This window comes from Lissotriton vulgaris, chromosome 4_1, assembly GCF_964263255.1.
Source record: "Lissotriton vulgaris chromosome 4_1, aLisVul1.2, whole genome shotgun sequence".
Taxonomy (NCBI): Eukaryota; Metazoa; Chordata; class Amphibia; order Caudata; family Salamandridae; genus Lissotriton; species Lissotriton vulgaris.
In genome coordinates this window covers 113,366,376-113,388,357 of record NC_141691.1, presented here as the reverse complement: position 1 = coordinate 113,388,357, position 21,982 = coordinate 113,366,376, and the positions used below count along the sequence as shown (strand labels likewise).

At 47.5% G+C, this 21,982-nt stretch overlaps 1 protein-coding gene across 2 annotated transcripts in view; it reads right to left on the bottom strand.

The window, feature by feature from the left end:
- LOC147718438 (V-set and immunoglobulin domain-containing protein 4-like) overlaps positions 1–21,982 on the bottom strand; it is a 156,447-nt gene that overhangs the window by 110,287 nt on the left and 24,178 nt on the right. For both annotated transcript variants that reach the window (XM_086918352.1, XM_086918353.1), the window contains exon 2: positions 12,906–13,253. In XM_086918352.1, coding sequence (XP_086774478.1) covers positions 12,906–13,253 — 348 coding nt within the window. The remainder of the gene's footprint in view (positions 1–12,905; positions 13,254–21,982) is intronic.

The following is a 21,982-nucleotide window of genomic DNA, read 5'->3' as shown; positions in this document are numbered from 1 at the left end:
TAACAAAGTCAAGGGCCGCTTTGGGTGTCGCCAGCACGGTCGTCTGCTCCTTCCACACCACTCGAAGTCGGGCAGGATATAACATAGAATAGCCAATGTTCAACTCTCGTAACTTAGCCTTCACTGTGGTGTATTCCTTACGTGCCTGTTGAACAGCGACCGTGTGATCAGGGTAAAACTCCAGAGAGTTGCCTTGATGGGTGATTTTGCCCTTCTCCCTTGCGAGCCTGAGGATCGTGTCCCTGTCCTGGTAATTGAGGATCCGCGCCACAATCGGCCTAGGCGTAGCACCGGGCGGTGGTTTGGGGCCTAATGACCTTTGGGCTCTTTCCACAATGAAGATCTGCGACAGGGCCTCCACACCAAAGATATCCTTACATAGACCCTCGACGTAATGCTCCATTCGTCCTGTTTTGGTCGATTCTGGCAGGCCCGCGATTCGCACGTTATTGCGCCTCGAGCGCGCTTCCAAATCCTCCTCCTTCGCTTTTATCACCTCCAGAATTCGTTCCATTCCTGCGCATTTAGTGGTGGACGTTCGCGCTTCATCTTCAACGGCCGCGATTCTCGTTTCCGCTTCATCCAAACGTTCGCCATGCTTTTCTTGACGAGCAGCCATGCCATCCATCCTGCACGTCAGATTGTCCAGCTTACCATTTATATCTTGCAGATTCGATTAAATTGCCGTCAGGATCTTCTCTATGTTGTTAGTTGGCGGTGATTCTGAAGATCCGCCAGCCTCCGCCATATCTTCTGCAGGCTTCGTCGCCTTCCTGTTGTCAAAGGAGAGTTTTGGTTGCTGCTTATCTGGCTTCCCCATTGTGGTGGCCGGTGAACGCACTTTCCGCAATGTGGGTCCAGATGCCCTCGTTACTCTGACCGTCGTCGCCGTTTTTCCTCGGCAATGGTAGCCAGCAGCTGCACGTGGTGGTAACTCCGCATCTGATAAGGCCACCGCCAGTAGTCTCTCGCCAGGGTGTGTGGGTTATGGGTGGGATGTGGTCAGATTATGCCAGCAGCATCTTGATGTAAGGCGGAGGGACACGCCCGTGTCTGCAGGGGGGCCCCACCGCAACAAGCCAGGCAAATGGAATGCTATCTCTTTCGTGTGATTTCCGGCTTCTGATGTCTCTCGGCAGTGCAGGAATTCTCTCCCCGGTTAGCCAGTTCAGGTGGCACCAAGTCGCCGGCGGCAGGCCGTCCCCAGACACACATGCCACACAATGGTATTTCTAGCCGCCTCTCACGTCGATCCGCCGGCCAGTGGGCACAGCACAGCCGATTTCGAGTTCACCGGCGCAAGTCTGAAGTGCCCGCCACCCCAGCCATAGGCGCCGCCATATTGTCAGGCACTCGGACGGGACGTTGACGGACTCAGTCGGTACTGCACGGGGGCGAGAACAGCGCAATTCAGTCACTCTGGGCCTGGCAGCAGGAGCTTACCCCCGGGCTGTGTGTGCTGGGTTATCCGGGCAGTCCTCCGCCGAATCCGCTGTGCTCGCGCAAGGTCCACTATCTGCCGCCGGCCATCTTGTCAGGCAGTCCGATTCTCGCCGCGATTATCACGGCATTTCTCTGCAAGGCGGGGGTAGAGACCGCATCTGACCAGGTCCGCTTATGCCCCTCATCTTCCCCCACCTGTAGATGGTCGCGAAATGTGGGTTGGTGGGGTTTCAGCGACAATGGATCACATCGTGTGTGATCGCCCGGCGGAGCTGCAGTTCAGGCAGCCATTCCGCTGTGCGCCCCCTAGCGCCTCCGTCGGTGGCCAGTTCCTTTGAGCAATTAACTTCTTGTTATAATGCTGACATTTAACTTTCTGAAAAATGACTTTTCTAAAAACTGCAAGTCTTTACCAACTTCATTTCCCCATTTTGCCTCGCATTTGGCTGATTTCCAGTGTTCTCCAATTTTAGGGTCAAGCAGCTAAGAGTGTTTTTCAATAAATACACGTTCTGTGATTAAACAAACAGCAGAAATTTGGACAATATGTTGGGTTATATGTTTAATCATGTTTTCCTTACAGGAATCTGGCACTCTGCCGAAACCAGTTTCAGGTTTGTCCCCCTTCATGTGTAAATTGCAAACAAATCGGTGCAGACAGAAGTGGGCGCTGTGCCTATGGGGTTGCCTTTATTAACAGGTTCAATGTTAACACTAATCTGTCTCCCTGTCCAGATAATTTGCACCAAATCTTTTTTCCTTCCATCCTTTAGTACAGCTGTCTTCGAAATGGAGCATGTGCGGCTGCTCATCACACTGGCAACTTTATGAACCTTATATCGGCCTCAGGAAAATGTCACGATTCCTCTGTTATGGTCTCATTGATTCCCAGTTACTCTTGTAGCTCCTTTCAATCAATCGATCAATCAATCAGGGGTTCGTTAAGCGCACTACTCACCCGTTAGGGTCTCAAGGTGCTGGGGTTTGTGGGGTGTGCTGCTCCATTGGGATCAATCGAAGAGCGAGGTCTTGAGGTCTTTCCTGAATTGGTGCAGTGTCGGGCTTCACCGGAGGTGAAGGGGGAGCTTGTTCCAGGTCTCAGCTGCAAGGTAGAAGGACTTTCCACCCACTCTGTTTCTGTAGAAGAGTGAGACGGTGGACGGTGGCTAGGGAGAGGTCAGCTGAGTGGAGGTTCTCTTTGTGGCGTGGAAGGAGAGGCGGTTGTTGAGGTATTGTGGTCCGATGCTGTGAAGGGCCTTGTAGACGTGTGTGAGCAGCTTGAAAGTTATTCTTCTTTCGACGGGGAGCCAGTGGACATCGCAGAGCTGTCGGTTGATGTGGATGTGCTTTGGGATATTGAGGATTAGTCTGGCTGCTGTGTTTTTGACGGTCTGGAGTTTGCAGAGGAATTTTTGTTGATTCCGGCTTAGGGGGCGTTGCCATAGTCCAGTCTGCTGGTGATGAGGCTGTGAGTAACCATTTTCCTGGAGTCAGAAGGTATCCATTTTAATGTTTTATGTAGTATGCAGAGGGTGTTGAAGCATGCCGAGGAGACGGCGTTCATCTGGCGATTCAAATTGAGTGATGAGTCCAGTATGAGGCCGAGGTTACGTGCATGGTCTATGGGGGTGGGATTCCAAAGGCGGGGAGCCACCAGGTGTTGTCCCATTTGTAGTGGGTGAAGCCGAGGATGAGGACTTCATTTTTCTCTGAGTTGAGTTTCAGGCAGCTGTTTTTCATCCAGGTTGCAACGGCTTTCATCCCTTCTTGGAAGTTGTGCCCGGTGATATCAGCTTCCTAGGTGAGAGAGAGGATGAGTTGGGTATCATCGGCATAGGAGACGATGTTGAGTCCATGGTTTCTGACAATGGTTTATGAGGAGGGGCCATGTAGACGTTGAAGAGTAAGGGGCTGAGGGAGGATCCTTGGGGTACTCCACTTCTGGTTTCTGTCAGTTCTGAGAGGAAGGGTGGGAGTCTTATTCTCTGTGTTCTGCCACAGAGGAATGAGCGTATCCAATTTAGGGCCTTTCCTTGGATGCTGGTGTCATGGAGTCTGGCGGCTAGTATGCGGTGAGAGACGTGTCAAAGGCTGCTAATAGGCCCAAGAGGATGAGAACTGCCATTTGAATTTGGTCGAAGAGGGTGCAGATGTCGCCTGTGGTGGTGAGGTGGGCGGTCTCGGTGCTGAGGAATCCGGATTGGTTATCATTTATCATTAGATCATCATAGTCCCGCTTGATCTACGTCACACACTGCAGTTACTACATCTAAGGTCAATCAGGTGCCATCCCAAATCTTTGATCACTTCTTTCAGTGCAAACTGACATGCTCAGTCTACATTGTAAACTAATTTTCAAGCATATTTGGTTAGAATCGAGATGGCATTTAACTGTGGCTACTTACTTGCCTCCCATGCAGCTAATGCTCTGCTGTTGTACTCAACACCTTTCCAGCTTCTTAAAGGAAGCATATGGCACCTGGCCAAAGTGAGCAGAGCCCGGAGATGTTGTGCTTTTTTTTGCCTTCTGAACAGTCCTGTTCCCATTTTCTCCACATTGGCACACATTACAAAGGGACACCAACCTACTCCCCAGTCTCTGGCCATCCAGGCAGATTTATCAAACTTTATTCATGATTCATTTTTAGAGTCCCTGACTCCACAGTCCCATTAATCTGATTTTTATCCCTTTGTATCCTGGATGTACTTCTCACCTTTTGGATACTTCACCCTGACTCTGCAGACGAGGATTCTTTGTCCCTAGTGAGACAGAATAGCACAGTTTTCTCCGATCCGATTCTGGGGTGATTCCCTCTGCCCACGCATATGATTCAATGGAATTTTTGGGATCTCTTGCAAGCAGCCAAAGTCCTCTGCTATCATAAGTGCAAAAGAAATGTCTATTACCAGATGATCTACATGTCACTATGAAGTAAAGGCACAGGTTAGTTTGGAGTCTGTTTATTATTTGTGGATTTTGTACTTGAAAATCACACGACAAATACATTAGAATCCACGTGCCGCACTAATAAGTGCCTAGTTAAGACTCAGGGGCATAATTACAAGGGGTTGCGCCAGCAGAATATCACTCGATGCCCTGCATCGTATTTACAAAGTGCCGTTAACCCACTTTGCATGGCCGACCGCTATTTTGTAAATATGGTACCCTTTCACTTTTCTGCGTGACTGGGGTGTGCAATGGGTGTTGCTGTGGACATTCCACCACAACACCCATTACTTTTTGACTATGCCCTGGATTTACAAGTGTCTGTAAATCTGAGGCAATGCCAAAAACTAAGGCCATACAAAAGCAGGTGTTAGATTGGCCAACAAGGAGAAAGACTTTTATTTATATTCGTTTTTGCTTTTTCTGCGTTGTGCATTATGCAGCACGCATAGAAAGAGCAAAATGTCTTTAATGATTATTTATGTGCAAGAAAGTACACCTTCCTGCACAAAAATCAATAATTCCCTGCAATGCGGGCACCCTTGCACTATGGTGCGAGAATGTCTGTGTTGGTGCTAGGCAGCTATTTTAAGCGCCAGTGCGAGGGAAAACACAGGGTGCGCCGTATAGTTGTAATTATGGTGCATCCCTATGTTTTTTAAATGGCGCAGTGCTGCACAATTTGCTGCAGTGCTGCGCTGTTTCCTTGTAGATATGCCCCTCAGGGACCATGTTACACCAATAGATCTTGAGAATTTGTCTCGTTCCAAAAAAGATGAATGTTCAGGGAGCAGCTGTGAGCCTCCACAAGGGGGCTGGGAAGATTGATTCATTTTCTGTTAACTCAATAATGCACCATTTGGAAAGGGAAAGAGATGACACGTGCCAGCCGGGTTAGGAGTTGTGAAAATGCTCTTGGTCAGGAAGGTTGGATAACGTCTAGAGGAAGAAGAAGGTTGGAGATGTGGAAAACATGAGTTCAGACTTTTCTCTTTCTCCTCTGCCTCTCCTTTGCAGGTTGAATGTGTGGAGAATTGCTGCATGTCCTGTTGCTCATGGATTCCATGTATATGGATTTTTTTGGGAAGTGGTTAAGAGTGCTAGGGCTTGGCTTAAAAATCTTTTGCTTCCCAAAATGGCGGTTAGGTTTAGAGTGTTTTTCCTTGTGGTAATTGTAATTTTTTTTTGCATTCTGACCCTTCTTATAATTGTATTTAAACACTCTGACCCTCAACCTGACATGCAGACTTGCTGCAGTTGTCTAGTGTCATCTTGGTATTCTTCTTTAGTGCATTTTTTGTGTATCTTGCATGCTTTCATTTTAAATGTAGTAAAAATGTTTTAGAGCCATAGGTGTTCTGTCAATCCATTTCAAATGTCTATTATATTACGATGACCGCCAATGGGTCCCGGGGGGACTTGGCATGAGCCAATGTCCGCCTGGGTTTATTCGTACAATGCGACCTCCCACGGGAGGTGATTGGTCGGTTGGGTTGTGGGAGGGGCTTAGCCGCGCTCGGGGTTGAAGCAGGAATACGTCGTCACTCGCTGCGAGTGAGGAGGGCGGCGTTGTCGTTTTGCGTCAGCTGGCGGACTCCTGTCAGAATATGACTGGAATCAGCTGTGGCGTAGTAAACGTATGGCGGAAGTTTGTAGGTCGGCTGAAGTGAACTTTCTGTAAGCGTGTATTTACATTCTGACGCCTTTGACGAACGAAGAGTTTTGTGTGGAGCAGTTGGAGGATGTCGGCGGACGACATTGCCAAGGAGGCAATACGAGATTTGGTGGCGGTTGGGCGCACCGATTTGTTACACCCAGGAGCTCTCGCTGAAGGCATTTTTCCTGAGAAGGGACCGCGATGGTTGGCGGCTGAAGGTGTGAGTCGTGCGGTGGCGGCATGCATGATAGGGGTGAGTCACCCCTCAGACACTGATTTTGAGGCTGGTGTGTTCCCATTTAGACCCCGCCATGCGCGCTCTGCAGGCAGGAATTCTAGGGGGAAGAGGGCGACCCTTCGCTCTTCCTCAGCCCCGGTTTTTGTGAGGCAAAATCAGTTGGTTTCTGAGCCACAGGGCAGGAAGAGAGCAGGAAAGCGAGGTGGAAGGGCCAGCATTCCATTGCCAAATAGGCAGCAGCATGTGGCATTGTTGGAGGATACCATGAGTGGCGAATTTTGCTCAGAAGACAGTGTTGCTGCACAGGAGTCAGGCGTTACTTTAATGCATGAAGCGGTTTGCCCTGAAAGAATGACCACAGCGACATACTCTGTGGGCACTATTGACAGTCAAGTGGATATTGAGCCTGAGGTCTGGGTGGGGGAGCCGGCCACTGCGCTGGTGGACTACTCCAGTGACAGTGATGAGGAAAGTTGTCATGAGGTTCCGTTGGGGGCTGCAGATGCTGGGGTGGGTGAGACAACGCCACCTGCACGCAGCTTTCAGACACAGGAGAGTTCAGGATTTCAAAGGGCGTTGCTGCCTCAGGCTAGAGGGCCTCCAAAGGCAATCAGGGGCATGGAGCCCTGGCAGGAGGAGGATATTGTGGACTCACAACAATATGATGATCAGCATGTTGGATGGGGCCTGAAGGGTAGTAGGGTTGGGGACGGTTCTCATTGGGGGGAGGGGCTGAGTGAGAAGGTTGCTGTGCTCAAGGACAGTGATGTGGTGGTGGTGTATCCGGAGTCCAGGTCACCCCCGCGTCGCCCTCAGGTTCAGTTTGATTCCGATAGGGGTCCTCATCAAGGGCAATGGGTGTGGGTCAAACACGTTGTCTTGCACTGGAAGGTTTTATCCAGAGACCATGGGTCCCAGGTACATGGTAAGTTAAGGGCTGTTCCTCGCTGGAGCGGCGGGAACTTGTCAGCGGACTCTGATCAGAGGTCTGCTGGTCAGGGTTCGGTTACTTTGTTTGCGAAGCACAGTGCGGCTTTGGATACTGTACAGCAGATCCGTGGCAAATCTGGTGCGGATTTTGGGGCATCATCGGCCGGGCGCTCACGACAGAGGCCTGTGTCCAATTGGGTAAGTTATGACGGCGGCATTGGCGATGGCGCAATGCCCAGCACAAGTGGTGATTTCAATATGGTTCAGGATGATTACATTGGTGAATATGAGGAAATTGACAAGGAAAATGTGGATAATTCCAGGGAATGGAGGTCGGGGCGGCTCCTGACTGGGGCGGGCATGAATTGGGAGTCAGGGGGGGGGGGGTCATCTCACATCTTCTAGTGTGTTTCAGAGAACTGGTGCGGTTTTCTCTGCTGATCGGGTCGACGTGGCGGTCATCATTAGCGTGATGGTCTGAAGGAGTTTCAGCAAAGGGCTTCACAGCTGCCGGTAGGTAAGGAAGACTGGTGGTCTGCGTGGACGCGGCCTTTGGTGGGCGGCTCAAGTGTGGAGCCAAGGGAGGGTGGGCCTGAAAGGAGGGCAAAGGTACAAGGCGCTGTGGGCACAGCCTCACAGGAAACATCACAGTGCAATACAGGGGGTTCTGGGGGTCAGTTGGAACGGGTTGGTGGTGCAAGTCCTGCTTCGTCCATAGGTACCTCTGTGTCACGTGAGGTTCAAGGGTGTGGTCGCACCAAGCTACCTTATATGGGGGTGGCCATGCCTTTGGGCATGCACTTGTTGCAGAGGACAAGACGGAGAATTTGGAGTCACGATTACATAGACGTTTTCCGTCTATTACATAGGGACTTGCAGGCTAGGGAGGGATCGAAGGAGGAGGAAATAGAGTTGTCTCGCTGCCCCAAAGTGCCGAAGACCATTGAAAATTGGACGGCCGCTTTTATCATCTATGCAAGTGTTTATTGTGAGCGGTATCCAGAGCGGGCGGTGGCACTATTTAAGTACATTGATATCATCAGGAGGGCACATTTGCAGGCAGGAGGCTATGCCTGGTTGAACTACGATGAAGAGTTCAGGGCCAGAGTGAGTTTATTCAACGATAAACCATGGGGTGAGGTGGACCAGGAGCTCTGGCTCCAATGGTTGTTGGGCATCAGGTCTCGGCTACAATGCATAAAGCTAGTGGTCTGCCCATTCAATATCGGCCCTTTCTCCAGCATCCCGCTCCATTGGGTGCGGGTGGGTCGGGACGGGGACAGTTGCCTGCCACAGGAACGTGTTAAGGATTTAACAGGGGTACCTGTGTCCGTCAGTATTGCAAATTCAAACACGAGTGCGCCCAGTGTGGGGGTCGTCATGCCATATTCCAGTGTTTTCCAAACCACCACCAGGGGGATCAAGAGAGAGGGCAGAGAGGCAGGGGGGCCCTTCCACCTCTTATACCAAAAGGCGCGCACTTCAGTTAAGCTTCAGGCTATGAGGGATTGCTTGGAGGAATACCCGATAGGCCAGCAGCAGTTAAATTACTTTGGGGCTTTCGGGTGGGTTTCCGGATTGGATACCAAGGTCCTCGGGTGCAGTGTTGAGCCGATAATCTAAAATTTGCAAAAGAATTACCTCAGGTAGTTAGAACTAAGTTGGTTAAGGAGTTGGAGCTGGGTAGAATAGCAGGTCCCTTTAGTAGCTGTCCATTGTCCAATCTGATGGTCTCCCCTTTGGGAGTCATCCCAAAGAAAGCCCAGGGTGAGTTCCGTCTCATTCACCATCTCTCCTGGCCTGAAGGACATTCAGTAAATGATTTCATCTCCACGGATGACACAGCGGTGTCATATGCTTCAGTAGATGAGGCCTTGCGTCTGGTATGTTTGGCTGGTGTGGGTGCCCAACTTGCCAAGTGTGACATTCAGGCGGCTTTTAGGTTGTTGCCCATCCACCCGTTGGACTTCGAGATGCTTGGCATGTATTTTGAGGAGAAGTTTTATGTGGATCGCGTATTGCCCATGGGATGTTCCATCTCTTGTTCTCTTTTTGAGACGTTTAGCACCTTTCTGGAATGGTGTGTGAGACACAAGTCTGGGCATGAAGCTATTTGCCACTACCAGGATGATTTTTTGTTTATTGGTCAAGCTGGGAGTGGGCAATGCGCTAGAGAGTTGGCATGTTTTCAGGAAATGACAGGTGATTTTGGTGTGCCGTTGGTCCCAGACAAAACGGAAGGCCCCGTGTCACAGTTAGTCTTTTTAGGCATTGAGATTGATACGGAGGCGATGGTGGCTCGGCTGCCTTTGGCTAAGGTGCAGGAGATCAGGTTGTTTTAGAGAGAAGTTCTGGGTGAAAAGAAGTTGCAGCTCATACAGGTTCAGCGGCTTTTGGGGTACCTCAATTTTGCCTGTAGAGTGGTGAGAGCGACAAGAACCTTTTGCAAACGTCTTGGTCTTGCTATGTCGGGGGCTTCCTTGCCACATCACCACGTAAGATTGTCCAACAAGGTGAAAGAGGATTTGATGATTTGGCTGAGGTTCTTAGACGAATTCAATGGTGTGTCGATTAATTGTGTGGAAGACGACACTGTGTGGCAGGTCCCGATTTTTTCGGACGCGGCAGGGGCTCAAGGCTTTGGGCTATTTTGGGAAGGGCGCTGGTAAGCTGAGAGTTGGCCACAACATTGGTTGGAACAAGGACGCAGTATCGCCTTCCTGGAATTCTTTCCGTTACTAGTGGCGTTGCAGGTGTGGGGAGAGGAATTCAAGGACCGTTGCGTGTTGTTTCACATCGACAACATGGCAGTGGTAAGTTTGGTCAATGGGCAGAAAGCAAGAGATGTGAGAGTGCTTCAATTACTGAGAGCTTTTATGTTGCAAATCCTCAAGCTGAATATTGTTTTTAAGCCAGGCATATCCCTGGGGTGAACAACTCAATCGCTGATGCTCTGTCTCGTTGCAATTGGCAGAAGTTCCGGTCTTTGGCGCCAAAAGCAGACAGAAGCAAGACGGTGATTCCACCGACCATCTGGGACCTGGGGGAGTGAGGATTTTGGCACTGGTGGAGCAGTCTATTGCTAAGTCCACGCGCAGGAGTGACCAGCAAGCGTGGTCGGAATTTTTCAATTATGCTTTGGCACACGATCAGGATGGCTCAGCAGTGTAAAATGAACAGTTTCTGTTAAAATTTGCATTGCATTTGTTCGATAAAGGTTTGTCGCCTACCACGATTTTCGGCAAGTTGGCTGGAATTTCTTTTTATAGTCAATTATTGCTGGGTAAGGAAGTTCAGGTTGGGTTTTTGTTGAGGAGGATGCTGAAGGGGTTTGGGCGTACCAGGGTTGCTGTTAATTCTTTGCGAGAACCCATTACTATTGATTTGTTATGAAGGATCTTAAGTGTTTTGACTAGCTGCTGCTATAATGAATGGGAACTAGCTAGGTTCAAGTTGTAGATGATCTGGATGTTCTTCGGGGCTTTCCGGATTTCGGAAATGTTGGGTTTACGGAATCAACTTGGGATTCAGACATCGGACATTCGGGTAGGGAATGGGGAAGTTTTTACAGATCAGGTTGAGACAGTCAAAGACAGACCAAAGAGGTGTGGGAACCTGGATTAATTTGAAAGCAAGTGGGGTGGCGGGTTGTTGCCCTTTGGGGGAGTGGGATTCCTTTTCTAAGTCTGGAGTTTTCCGTGCTGGGGTAATCTTTTGCCATGAACAAGAGGGACAGTTGTCTGGTTTTCAGTTTTTATCAGTACTAAGAAAAGGGGTTTCATTGGTGGGGGTAAATCCTCAACTTTTTGGGACACATTCTTTCAGGATAGGTGCGGCTACGGAGGCGGCCAGATTGGGCTGGGGGAGAGAGGAGATACAGCGCATTGGGAGGTGGAAGTCCAATTGTTGTTACAGATATGTTCATTTATGACATGCAGTTATGTCTCATATTTTAGTTAATTGTGGGTTTTTTCATCATAGGTCAAGTTTTGGAATTCCCGAGGAAAAAACGGACATGGATTGTGGGCCATTCATTGATTAAATGGGCATCAGTTTTTGCAGAACAGCAAATCTGTGGAAGGGGTTTGGGTTTGTATGGAAAAGAGCACGAAGATTTGTGGAAGGGTGTGGGTGGTATGAGGTGGAAAGGCCTTTTCCCTTTTTCTGTCAAAACTGGCTGCTGAGTGGGGAATTCCAGATCTTCTCATTATACACCTGGGAGAGAACGATTTGGTGGAATTGTCAGGCCTCACCTTGATAAAACAAATGAAGTTGGATCTGGCAGTGCTGAAACAAAATTGGGTTGGAACAAGGGTTGCGTGGACTAGTTTTGTTTACAGGCACCAATGGAGAGGGGCGAGGCTACACTCAGCGGTGGAAAAAGCCTGCTGAAAATTGAACAGAGCAATGTCAGTTTTTTGCAAGGCAATGGGTATCACGGTATTGGTGCACGAGCATTTTTCGAGCAAGATGCTCCCTTTATTCAGGTGCGATGGGGTACACCTGTTGCAGATGGGACAAAGTTATTACCTAATGGAACTGCGGGATGTGCTGGCAAAACTGTGAGGGGTTGATCTGTGGTGTTCTCACAAAGAAGTTTAAAAAAAAAATGTTGTTGTTTATAATTGCGGGTTTTGGTTGGGGCAGGAAAACACTGGAGGTTTTCCTGGGTGGCGTGTTTTGGGGGATAGGATAGTCTAGAGCAGACATATCCTTTCTCTCTGGGGGGGTGGAGGGAGGGTAGGTGGATAAGGGAAAAGAAAAGTTGGAAGAAAAACTTTGTTTGGGATATAAACAGTTTTGGAGTTTTTGGAAAAATTATGAAATCATTGGGGAATGGTGATGAAAAACAGTTGGGGAAAAGGTTTTGGAAAAAGGTACAAATGTTGGTGTTTTAATAAATAAATGTAAGGTGCGGAGTCTGTCTTTGGCTGTCCTAGTAATAAAGTGACCTTTTATGCTATGAACAGAAATGTGTGGAGTGTCTTTATTGTGCGATGGGTCCCGGGGGGACTTGGCATGAGCCAATGTCCCCCTGGGTTTATTCGCACAATGCGACCTCCCACGGGAGGTGATTGGTCGGTTGGGTTGTGGGAGGGGCTTAGCTGCGCTCGGGGTGGGAGCGGGAATACGTCGTCACTCGCTGCGAGTGAGGAGGGCGGCGTTGTCGTTTTGCCCACCCACCCGCCCTATGTTGGTAGGTTGGTCGGGTATGTTTCTTTGTATATCTGTCAGTTTTTGTGTTTTTCTCTAAAAAAAAATTATAATACAAGGATATGTCACTTTAGGGCAGCAAGGATAGCGCTCCTGTTATCTTATGTGTTTGTTAGGCAGGTTTTGGGGGATAGGATAGTCTAGAGCAGACATATCCTTTCTCTCTGGGGGTGGGGGGAGGGTAGGTGGATAAGGGAAAAGAAAAGTTGGAAGAAAAACTTTGGTTGGGATATAAACAGTTTTGGAGTTTTTGGAAAAATGATGAAATCATTGGGGAATGGTGATGAAAAACAGTTGGGGAAAAGGTCTTGAAAAAAGGTACAAAGGTTGGTGTTTTAATAAATAAATGTAAGGTGCGGAGTCTTTCTTTGGCTGTCCTAGTAATAAAGTGACCTTTTATGCTATGAACAGAAATGTGTGGAGTGTCTTTATTGTGCGAATAACATTAGAAGGTGGAGCACATGGCGTTTGCTTACCTTTTATCACCTGTAATTGTGTGCGGGCTTCCTTGGTGATTAGGCTGCTGGTGCCTGATGACCTCAAGGACACTTGGCAGGTGTACACTCCCCCGTCATCAATCTCGAGTTTCACGATGGTGAGGGATACATTGCTCCCTTGGCTGTCCTGGGGGAGGCTCACCCGGTCTCTGTACCTAGTCACGAAGACATGGTCGCCCTCGTCATCTCTTGCAAAAAGTCTCCGACCTTCGAAAAGCCAAATCACCCTCTGCGGCGTGCGATCCTCTGCTGAATAGGCACATGGAAGAGTGACGGAATGCCTCCACGTCCCAGTGACGTCATGCGGGGCAATCACGGCAAAATCAGCTGGAAATGAAGATAGAAAAAACATAATAGGCATAGTGGTTTACAGGAATTGTAATGTAAATACAAATTATTGGTTCCCAATCTAGTAGGTATAAGCGGTAAACTTAGGCCTGCCACGCAGAGACAATGGGTAGGGTGCCATCTTTCTTCGGGAATACACAGCCACCTCGCCTCATTGCACAGGGGGGGGTTTTCAAAGAGGCAACACCACTCCAGCCTTAAACCTGTCCCTCCCTACTTCTAGCCGTTGTCCTCCTACCATTCAACTACCTCTGCCCTAAAAATGACACCTGTCTCCTCCTTGACTCCTCCTCTTTGCCTCACATGCTTGCCTGGTGACATTGTGTGTTTTCCACACAGGGGGCCCGATTCACAGAATTAACTTAAGACAAAATCCTAAACTTACTACTTTTGATTTTCACAGAATGCACTTACTACTTTTGGTATTCACAGAATGGATTTACGACTACTAGCTTTATGTCCGCACTCGGGCCGGAGATTCCGTCCCGGAGGCGGAGCTTCCGGCCCGGATGCGGAGCTTCCGGCTTGGAGGCAGAGCTTCCGGCTTGGAGGCGGCGTCCCGGCCCGGAGGCAGAGCTTCCGGCCTGGAGGTGAAGATTTCAGCCATGGCTGAATCTCCACCACCGGCAGGAATCCCCACCTCTGGGCCGGAAGCTTCGCCTCCAAGCCAGAAGCTCCGCCTCCGGGACGGAATCTCCGACCCGAGTGCGGCCGTAAAGTTAGTAGTCGTAAATCCGTCCTGTGAATACCAAAAGTAGTAAGTGCATTCTGTGAATATCAAAAGTAGTAAGTTTAGGATTTTGTCGTAAGTTAATTCTGTGAATCGGGCCCTGCGAGTTCCTGGGAAGACGTACACTGCTACAGAGGGGCAGCCTGGCCTGGCCTTCATTGTGTGTTGGTACCCTTTCATTGAGTGCTAGGAGGTGGAATTTGGAAGGGGGGTCGGGGTGAGGAAGGAAGGGTGGAATTGTAGAAGGACATCAAGTCTCTCACAGACATGGTAAACAAGCATTTGCAATGCAATAGGTCTTGCATTTACGGGAGTTTAAGCTATTGGTATTGTAAACGACAATGCCTTTTATTTATGTTTTAAAAACAAAAAAACTAAATAAAAGGCATTGTTATTTGCAATGTCAATAGTTTAAACCCTCATAAATGCTAGACCTATTGCATTGTAAATGCTTGTTTTAAATGAGCACTGGTCACCACGTGTCACAGTAAGTTAGAAACATTGTCCGGTGAGGTAAAGGCTCAGTGCTGACATCTGCGAAGAGCTGCATGTCATTAGTTCGTATCCTAGCTACGTCCACCCATCCCTTCCTCTCATAAATTAGTGTAAATTATGTACAGTTAAATATAGTAAACAAAACCTGGTATTTACAGTGCTAAGAAACAGCAGAGGTGGTATAACATAAATTACAAATATAGTTATAATTTATGTGGAACTGCATTCATACTACATTTACTTCAGAAATCCATGTGTCTGCGATTCCTGGCAGCTAAGCCCGGCATGGCTCTCGATGACAGTTGTGCAATCCATCGCACCTTCCATAAACACATATTTATTCCCTAGTAGTTTGGTTTTCTCATAAGAGACATTACAGTGGCATTATTTGTCTAAATGCATAAGGCATTTCACTTCTCCCGGGTCATGGGTCGTGTGAATGTAGCGGACGGCCTAGTAAATAACTCCGAAACACTCCGATGCGCAAATAGTCTACAAAGATATCCAAAAAACTGAAAACGTAAAGGAAACAAGAATTGGTGCTACTGGCGTTGTAAATGGAAACGAGGAAAACAAAGTAACGCCGTTTGTGCCCAGTGTGCTGCAGATGGGTCTTCTTTAAATACTGTTCTGCAGGTGACCATTTGGTGGCAGAGGAGTGCTATTCATCAGCAGATACAAGCCCTTAGGCATGTCTCCCTTGTCCCCGCTACTACACCCCTAACCAGATGCTGCCGGATGCTGTCTCTGTCTTTCTGAACACATGTTCACCGCACAGTATTTTCTTTTTAAACCGAAACTAACAGGAAGGATTGCTCTTTTGCTTTTTAAGTACACATGAAAATGATTCGTAGAAATGCATTCCAATGCGATACATGGAATGCACTTTTAGAAGCTTTTTCAATTGTACGTAAAAGGCGAAACCACGATCCTTCTCCGATAGTTTATTGTAAAAATACTCCTGTTGGGTGACCGAGTTGTGTTCTAAAAGCTCGTTGAATGCTGTTTTAACAAGAATATTTATAAAGTGCCTGCCCTCCTATGTCCACAGAGACAGCACGTTTTGGACACAGTGTGTGTTTAATGCATTGTTAAGCTGTCTCTGCGGGCTATTAACAAAATAAACAAATGAAATAAAAAGAATTCCAAAAGACACTGCCTGGTGCCAATAAAATGTATAGACGGAATGTGTGCGGAGCCTAATGCCCCTATCCTGAATACAGCATGTCTCGAAGAGACAGCGCAAGCGCTGCCTAGGCGAACCTAAAAACAATGGTAAGCAGCCACACGCTTTAATACCTCTCGATAAGTAGTTGGTAAGTCCACAATAGGTCATTTGCAAACAGACAGCTTGAGCTGACTGATAGTCGAAACTAATAAATAGCACAATAGTCAACTACCAAGAGTTACTCGGTTGTTAATGTCCTTCGTCCCAAGTTTTGAGCCTGAGAAATAGGCAAGGGCTTATCTAGAAGGAGACAGCCTCTACCAACTGTTATTGTCACAGGCAGAAAGTCTATAATGCCCCCAATGAGGGTAGAACAGTTTAAATTAAACAAGGGGCAACAAGAAGGAAATCTTTGGAGTGTTGCAGCAGAATGTCAATGCCTCCATTATTGTCCCTGAGCCACGTCATTGGCTGTATTGGAAGGTTAGTGGATCATACAGTCTTGGTGGGTGTGTAGCGCATTGGTAGGGTGTTAGAGTGGCCTTGAGAAATACAGTGAGCCAATTTGAATACAGTTAATAACTTGTAGATGGCTCTAATGGGGTTGAAGTATTGGTTACACTCACTGTGTCAGTGGTGTTGAAAATACTAAATAAACTTATGTAACAACAATCATATTTTTAAATAGGATGCGCTACATATTTATTATGACACAAATGCAAAAACGCAATAAGTAAAAAAGTAAAACCTTTACTACTTAAACTTGACTTCCCAGCAAAGTACAGCGATGATGGTACTGTACACCTTTGACGTCATGTCTGACTTCACAGCAAAAAGTCCCAGAGGGGATTTTTCTGATGCATCGTTCTACCAAAAGCAGAATCTGTTACTCTCTAAAGAACCGTCAGAAGCCACTTCTGCAAACAAGTGCCGGAAGTGGATATGAATGTGTGTGTGTGTGTGTGTTTGAGACAGAATTTAGAGAATCCTTCTGCAATATCTTGAACCCTGACTTTCACCCTCTGAAATCTGCTGTACGTTAGGGTAACTAGTTGTGCGCTGAGGTTTCCATGCCCTGGGAGCAGCATGTTTAGGCTGAATAAGTTTACTTAAAGGATGCAGTAAGGAGTCCTCAGTTTCTTTGGCTGTTTGCAGCATCCAGTCAGTGGTAAATCTTGTCCAATGCCTCCACCGTGAGCCCATGTCATGTTATATCCACTTCCACTGTCCGTCTCATCCTCTGTCTTAGGCGTGTCTACCTGTCCCTTGGTGTGTCTTGGCCTTTGTCTCTAGCTAACCACTGTGTTAATGTTGTATAGTGCTTAGCCTTTCTTCTATGTTAATCTTCTGGATTGTCTGTGGGTTCTGCCTATGATGCCTCTGTGTGTTCTATGGAGTGGCAGTTAGAGCTTTGGCCAGATGGGTGACAGACCTGCTTATTTCTGTGCTGCAATAAATCTACTATATGCCAACTAACAACGTGTCAGATCATATATTCTACTTACATCATTTGGCGACTTGGTTTGTGCATGTTTCTGGCCATCGTTTGAGATTTGGGAACTGCAGCGGCGTCAAATTTAACAGAAGAACAGTGTTCTATTCCCCCCGCGAATCCAGCGTGACAGGCATTTACAGTGAGAGACTTCCTGCTGCTTTTGCTGTCGAGCGGCACCCAAGGAAAGAAGGCGGAGCTGAATTTTGACCATTTGTTTCCTTCTCGGTGTTGCCGTTGGCTCAGGGAGGTGACGTCAGCCACGGAGCGGCTCTGTAGCGGTGAGTTTGTTGACTCTTTCATCTCCTGGGCAATGGAGGAGGTCTTACAGATGACGCACTATTCCTAACGGAGGAGGTCTTACAGATGACGCACTATTCCTGGAATCCTTCGAGTTGCCTAGCTACCAGACAAGCAGATTTCTAGTGCGTGTGGAGGCGTCGCAGGCGTGAGGTCAGACGTGTGACCTGAGTGACGTCTGACGCTGACGGCCATTTTGCGGAAAGCATATCGGCTTTCAGTGGTCACGTTCAAAACGACCATCAGTCTGAGCTCTGTCAAACTCGAATTTTAAACGTGACAACAAGTAAGCGTGTGTTTTATTTTGCGCTATTTATAGAAAATTGACCTGTTAATGCAAGGCGAAAAGTTACTACTTTGGCATTAGCGCTTTGGTGAAACTTGCTACCCTGACATTAGCTCTTTATTGAAACCAGCTTGTACTTTACTACTAGCGCATATCTTGGGTTTTCTACTTAGTTGTTGAAGAGCTGTTCAGGCGTGATAAACGTGTCATTCAGTTTTAGACTACACAATTGTGTTTCTTCACTTGGACATTGGTTCTTAGTTGAATTATAACCATGGCACAGCCGGTCAATGTGGCTCTTCCTCCACAATTTCTAAGTGAACCTGGGAATCCATCCACTGCCTGGGAGGATTGGATTGTGATGTTCAAAAACTATATAGAAGCTTTAGATGGAGAAGATTTTTCGCCAAAAAGGAAAAAGGCTCTTCTAATGACAACTTTGGGGAAGGAAGGACAACGTTTATTTAAATTTTTAGCGCAAGTTTTACCCTCTGGTTCACAGTCTCCTCTGGATGAGTTTAAGGAGGCGGTTACAAGACTTGAGACTAGATTTGGGAAAGAAGAAAAGCTGGTTCTGCAAAGATTCAAATTCTATAATAACAAACAACTTGAGGATGAGAGTATTGACGATTTTGTTGCGCGTTTGCGTGAGTTATCTGTGAAGTGTAACTTTGGGCAAATGACAGATGAACTCATTAGAGATCAACTTATTGTACAGGCTAACAATCGCAAAATACAAGAACGTTTGTGGGCGGCTAAAAACCCCACTTTAAAGGTGGTGATTGAATTAGCCAAAGTACTTGAGGAGAGAGAGAAGTGTATGAAAGAACTACAAAAGAGTGGTTTAGATCCAAAAGTTGCAGAGGTCTCACACAAAGTTTTTAATAGTGATAATAGTGATACTGAAGCGGCTGCTATTGTTATTGTGAGAAAAAAAGGTTATGTTCTTCAAAAGAAAAATATCTCTCAACAGCCCTTTAGCAAGTCACAATCAAAAATGTGTTCCAGATGTGGCAGCTATTCGCATGCGTCTGACGCAAAGTTTTGTTTTGCGAATAACAAAGAGTGCTTATGCCAGAGGTCTTCAATCTGTGGGGCGCGACCCCCAGGGGGGTCGTGGAGTCCTGGTAAGGGGGTCGCAGGTCCTGCCAGAGTGCAGTTCCTGGCGTCAGGCTGATCGAGGGTGCTCAAGGCGGAGGCCGCCTAATTCACACCGAGGTGTGAAAAACATCAAAGCCTCGTTAACAAGTAAAGGTCTTTTAAAGACCTTTGATAGTACTCTGGTGTGCCTTTGTGTGCGTCCAAGCTGTTTAAGCCAGGCTGACATACAGGAGCTGGGGGGGGGGGGGGGGGGGGGGAAGGCTGTAGCCCTTTGAGTTCAATAGACTTAGCTGTGGGTTTATTTTTACTTTTAACGTTTTATACAGCGCTAGTTTAACCCGTAGGTATCGGAGCGCCTAAAAAAAAAAAAAAAAAAAAAATGAAGCTTACCTTAGCGCCCATCTGGGGAAGAATCATAAACAGCTCCTTACAAAGCGGTGTGGTCCCCGATTGTCTAAAAATTGGACAAGTCACTCCTCTTCTGAAAAAACCCGGTCTCGACTCAACTGACTTGAACAATTTCAGACCGATATCCAACCTCCCTCTACTCGCGAAGACACTTGAACGTTGTGTACTCCTGCAACTGACGCAACATCTGGACAACATCAACCTCCTGGACTCCCTCCAATCTGGCTTCAGACAAGGCCGCAGCACTGAAACCGCGATGCTGAATATCATAGACGACATCCATGGATCTCTTGACGCTGACAAGTGCTGCCTCCTCATACTCCTTGATCTCTCAGCAGCGTTCGACACGGTGGACCACAAGCTCCTCATCAGGACTCTTCAAGAAAGAGCCGGCCTTGGCGAAGTAGTTCTCAAGTGGTTTTCCTCCTTTTTACATAACCGTTCGCAATTAATAAAAATCAAGAACTTCACCTCCGATACCCAGCAAGTCAACAAGAGTGTCCCTCAAGGATCAGTGCTCTCCCCCCAGCTCTTTAACATCTACATGGAACCGCTCGCCAAGCTACTCAGGAACGCCAACATCCACTTCCACCTCTACGCGGATGACACGCAGATTTACCTGGAAACCTCCTCTCTCAAAGACATCCACAGACTCAATGATGTCCTAAATGAAGTTCAAGACTGGCTGACAAAGAATCACCTGAAACTCAACCCCGACAAGACAGAAACACTCCTCATCTCAAACAAAGAAGATAACCCTCAAATCACCGAGTGGCTAAAGTCGATCGATGCTCTCAAAGGTAACCTCACGCTAGCCGACTCTGTTAAATCCCTGGGCTTCACCCTAGACCCCAAACCAACCCTGACAAACCACATCAAGAACTCAGCAAAAAGCGCATTCTTCAACCTCAGACTTTTGAACAAAATTAAACCTTACATTCCCAACAAGGACCTCAAACTAGCCACGCAATCTCTAGTTTTATCAAGACTGGACTATGGGAACTCAATCCTGACAGGCATCCCCAAATCGCACCTGGCACCACTAAAAACAACACTACACGCGGCAGCAAGAATGATCACAGGCTGCAAAAAATATGACCACATCTCCCCGGCACTCAAAGAACTCGAATGGCTCCCTGCGGAAATGCGAAGTACCTTCAGAACGGCCTGCCTAACCCACAAGGCCCTCCACACCGGCAAACCGGAATACCTGGCTAACAAGCTCAAAAAAGCAGGCCAAGCCAGAAATCTGGGAAGCTCTAACTCCCTGCTGCTCATCCTACCAAAAACCAGAAGAAAGAGAACTGCGGACTGCTCTTTCTCAGGAAATGCCCCCAAAATATGGAACGCCATCCCCCCGCACATCACAACTCTACCGTCCTATGCAGAATTCAAGAGCCAACTTAAATCCTTGTGCCTTATCCGCTCCCTTGGTTGTGGATAACTTGGAGCTGCAAACACCCCAGAATCCTTGTGGTACTGTTGAATCCAGCACCAAGAAGCCCTGCTGTCCGAACTTTTCTTCTTCCCAAATTGTCTCTCGCCGATTGCTATTATTGGGTTTGTCTCATGCTGTTCTCTTTTTCTTGTCCTCTACTGTGAAGCGCTCTGATACCTTCGGGTCTTGTTAGCGCTATAGAAAACTTCTAAATAAATAAATAATAAATAAATAAATACAAATACACAGTAAATAGCAGAAGGACAGCAGAAGGACATTACAATTATATCATTGGTTCAAGTCCCACGAGCCCTCATACCTGGCGCCTGTGCAGGAGAAATGTGGCTGAGAGTCGGTTCTTCATGGTGAGATGTTTTCACAGCCAGCTGCCACCTCCCCCACCCCCCCTCCAAGCAGGGAGGCACAGAGATGCCCTCCCATGAGATAGGAAGACGAAGCAGAGAGATACTGACCCCCCATGAGAGAGGCACAGACAAGGTGGGTGAATGAATGATGGGTGGATGGATGTGTGAAAAGGTGGGTGAATGAATGATGAGTGGATGGATGTAAAGATGAAAGGGTGGATGGATGGATGAAGGATGGATGTGTGAAAAGGTGGGTGGATGGAGGATGGATGGATGAAAGGGTGGATGGAAGGATGAAAGGGTAGATGGATGAGGGATGGATGTATGGATGGATAAAAGGTTGCATGGATGAATGATGGATGGATTTGTGAAAAGGTGGGTGGATGAGTGATGGGTGAATGGATGGATGTAAGGGTGGATGGATGAAGGAAGGATGGATGGAAGGATGGAAGTATGAAATTGTGGATGGATGGATGAAGGATGGATGTATGGATGGATAAAAGGTTGCATGGATGAATGATGAATGATGGATGCATGGGTGGATGTGTGAAAAGGTGGGGGATGATTGATGGATGGGTGGGTGGATGGATGGATGAAAGGGTGGGTGGATGAAGGATGGATGTATAGATGAAAGGGTGGATGGATATATGGATGGAATAATGAAAGGGTGGATGGATTAATGAAAGGTTGGATGGATGAATGATGGATGTATGGATGGAAGGATGAAAGGGTGGATGGATGAAGGATGGATGTATGGAAGGATGGATGGATAAAAGGTTGCATGGATGAATGATGGATGGGTGTGTGAAAAGGTGGGTGGAAGAATGATGGGTGGATGGATGGACCGGTGGATAGGTAAAGGATGGATGTATGGATGGAAGGATGGAAAGGTGGATGGATGAAGGATGTATGGATGGATAAAAGG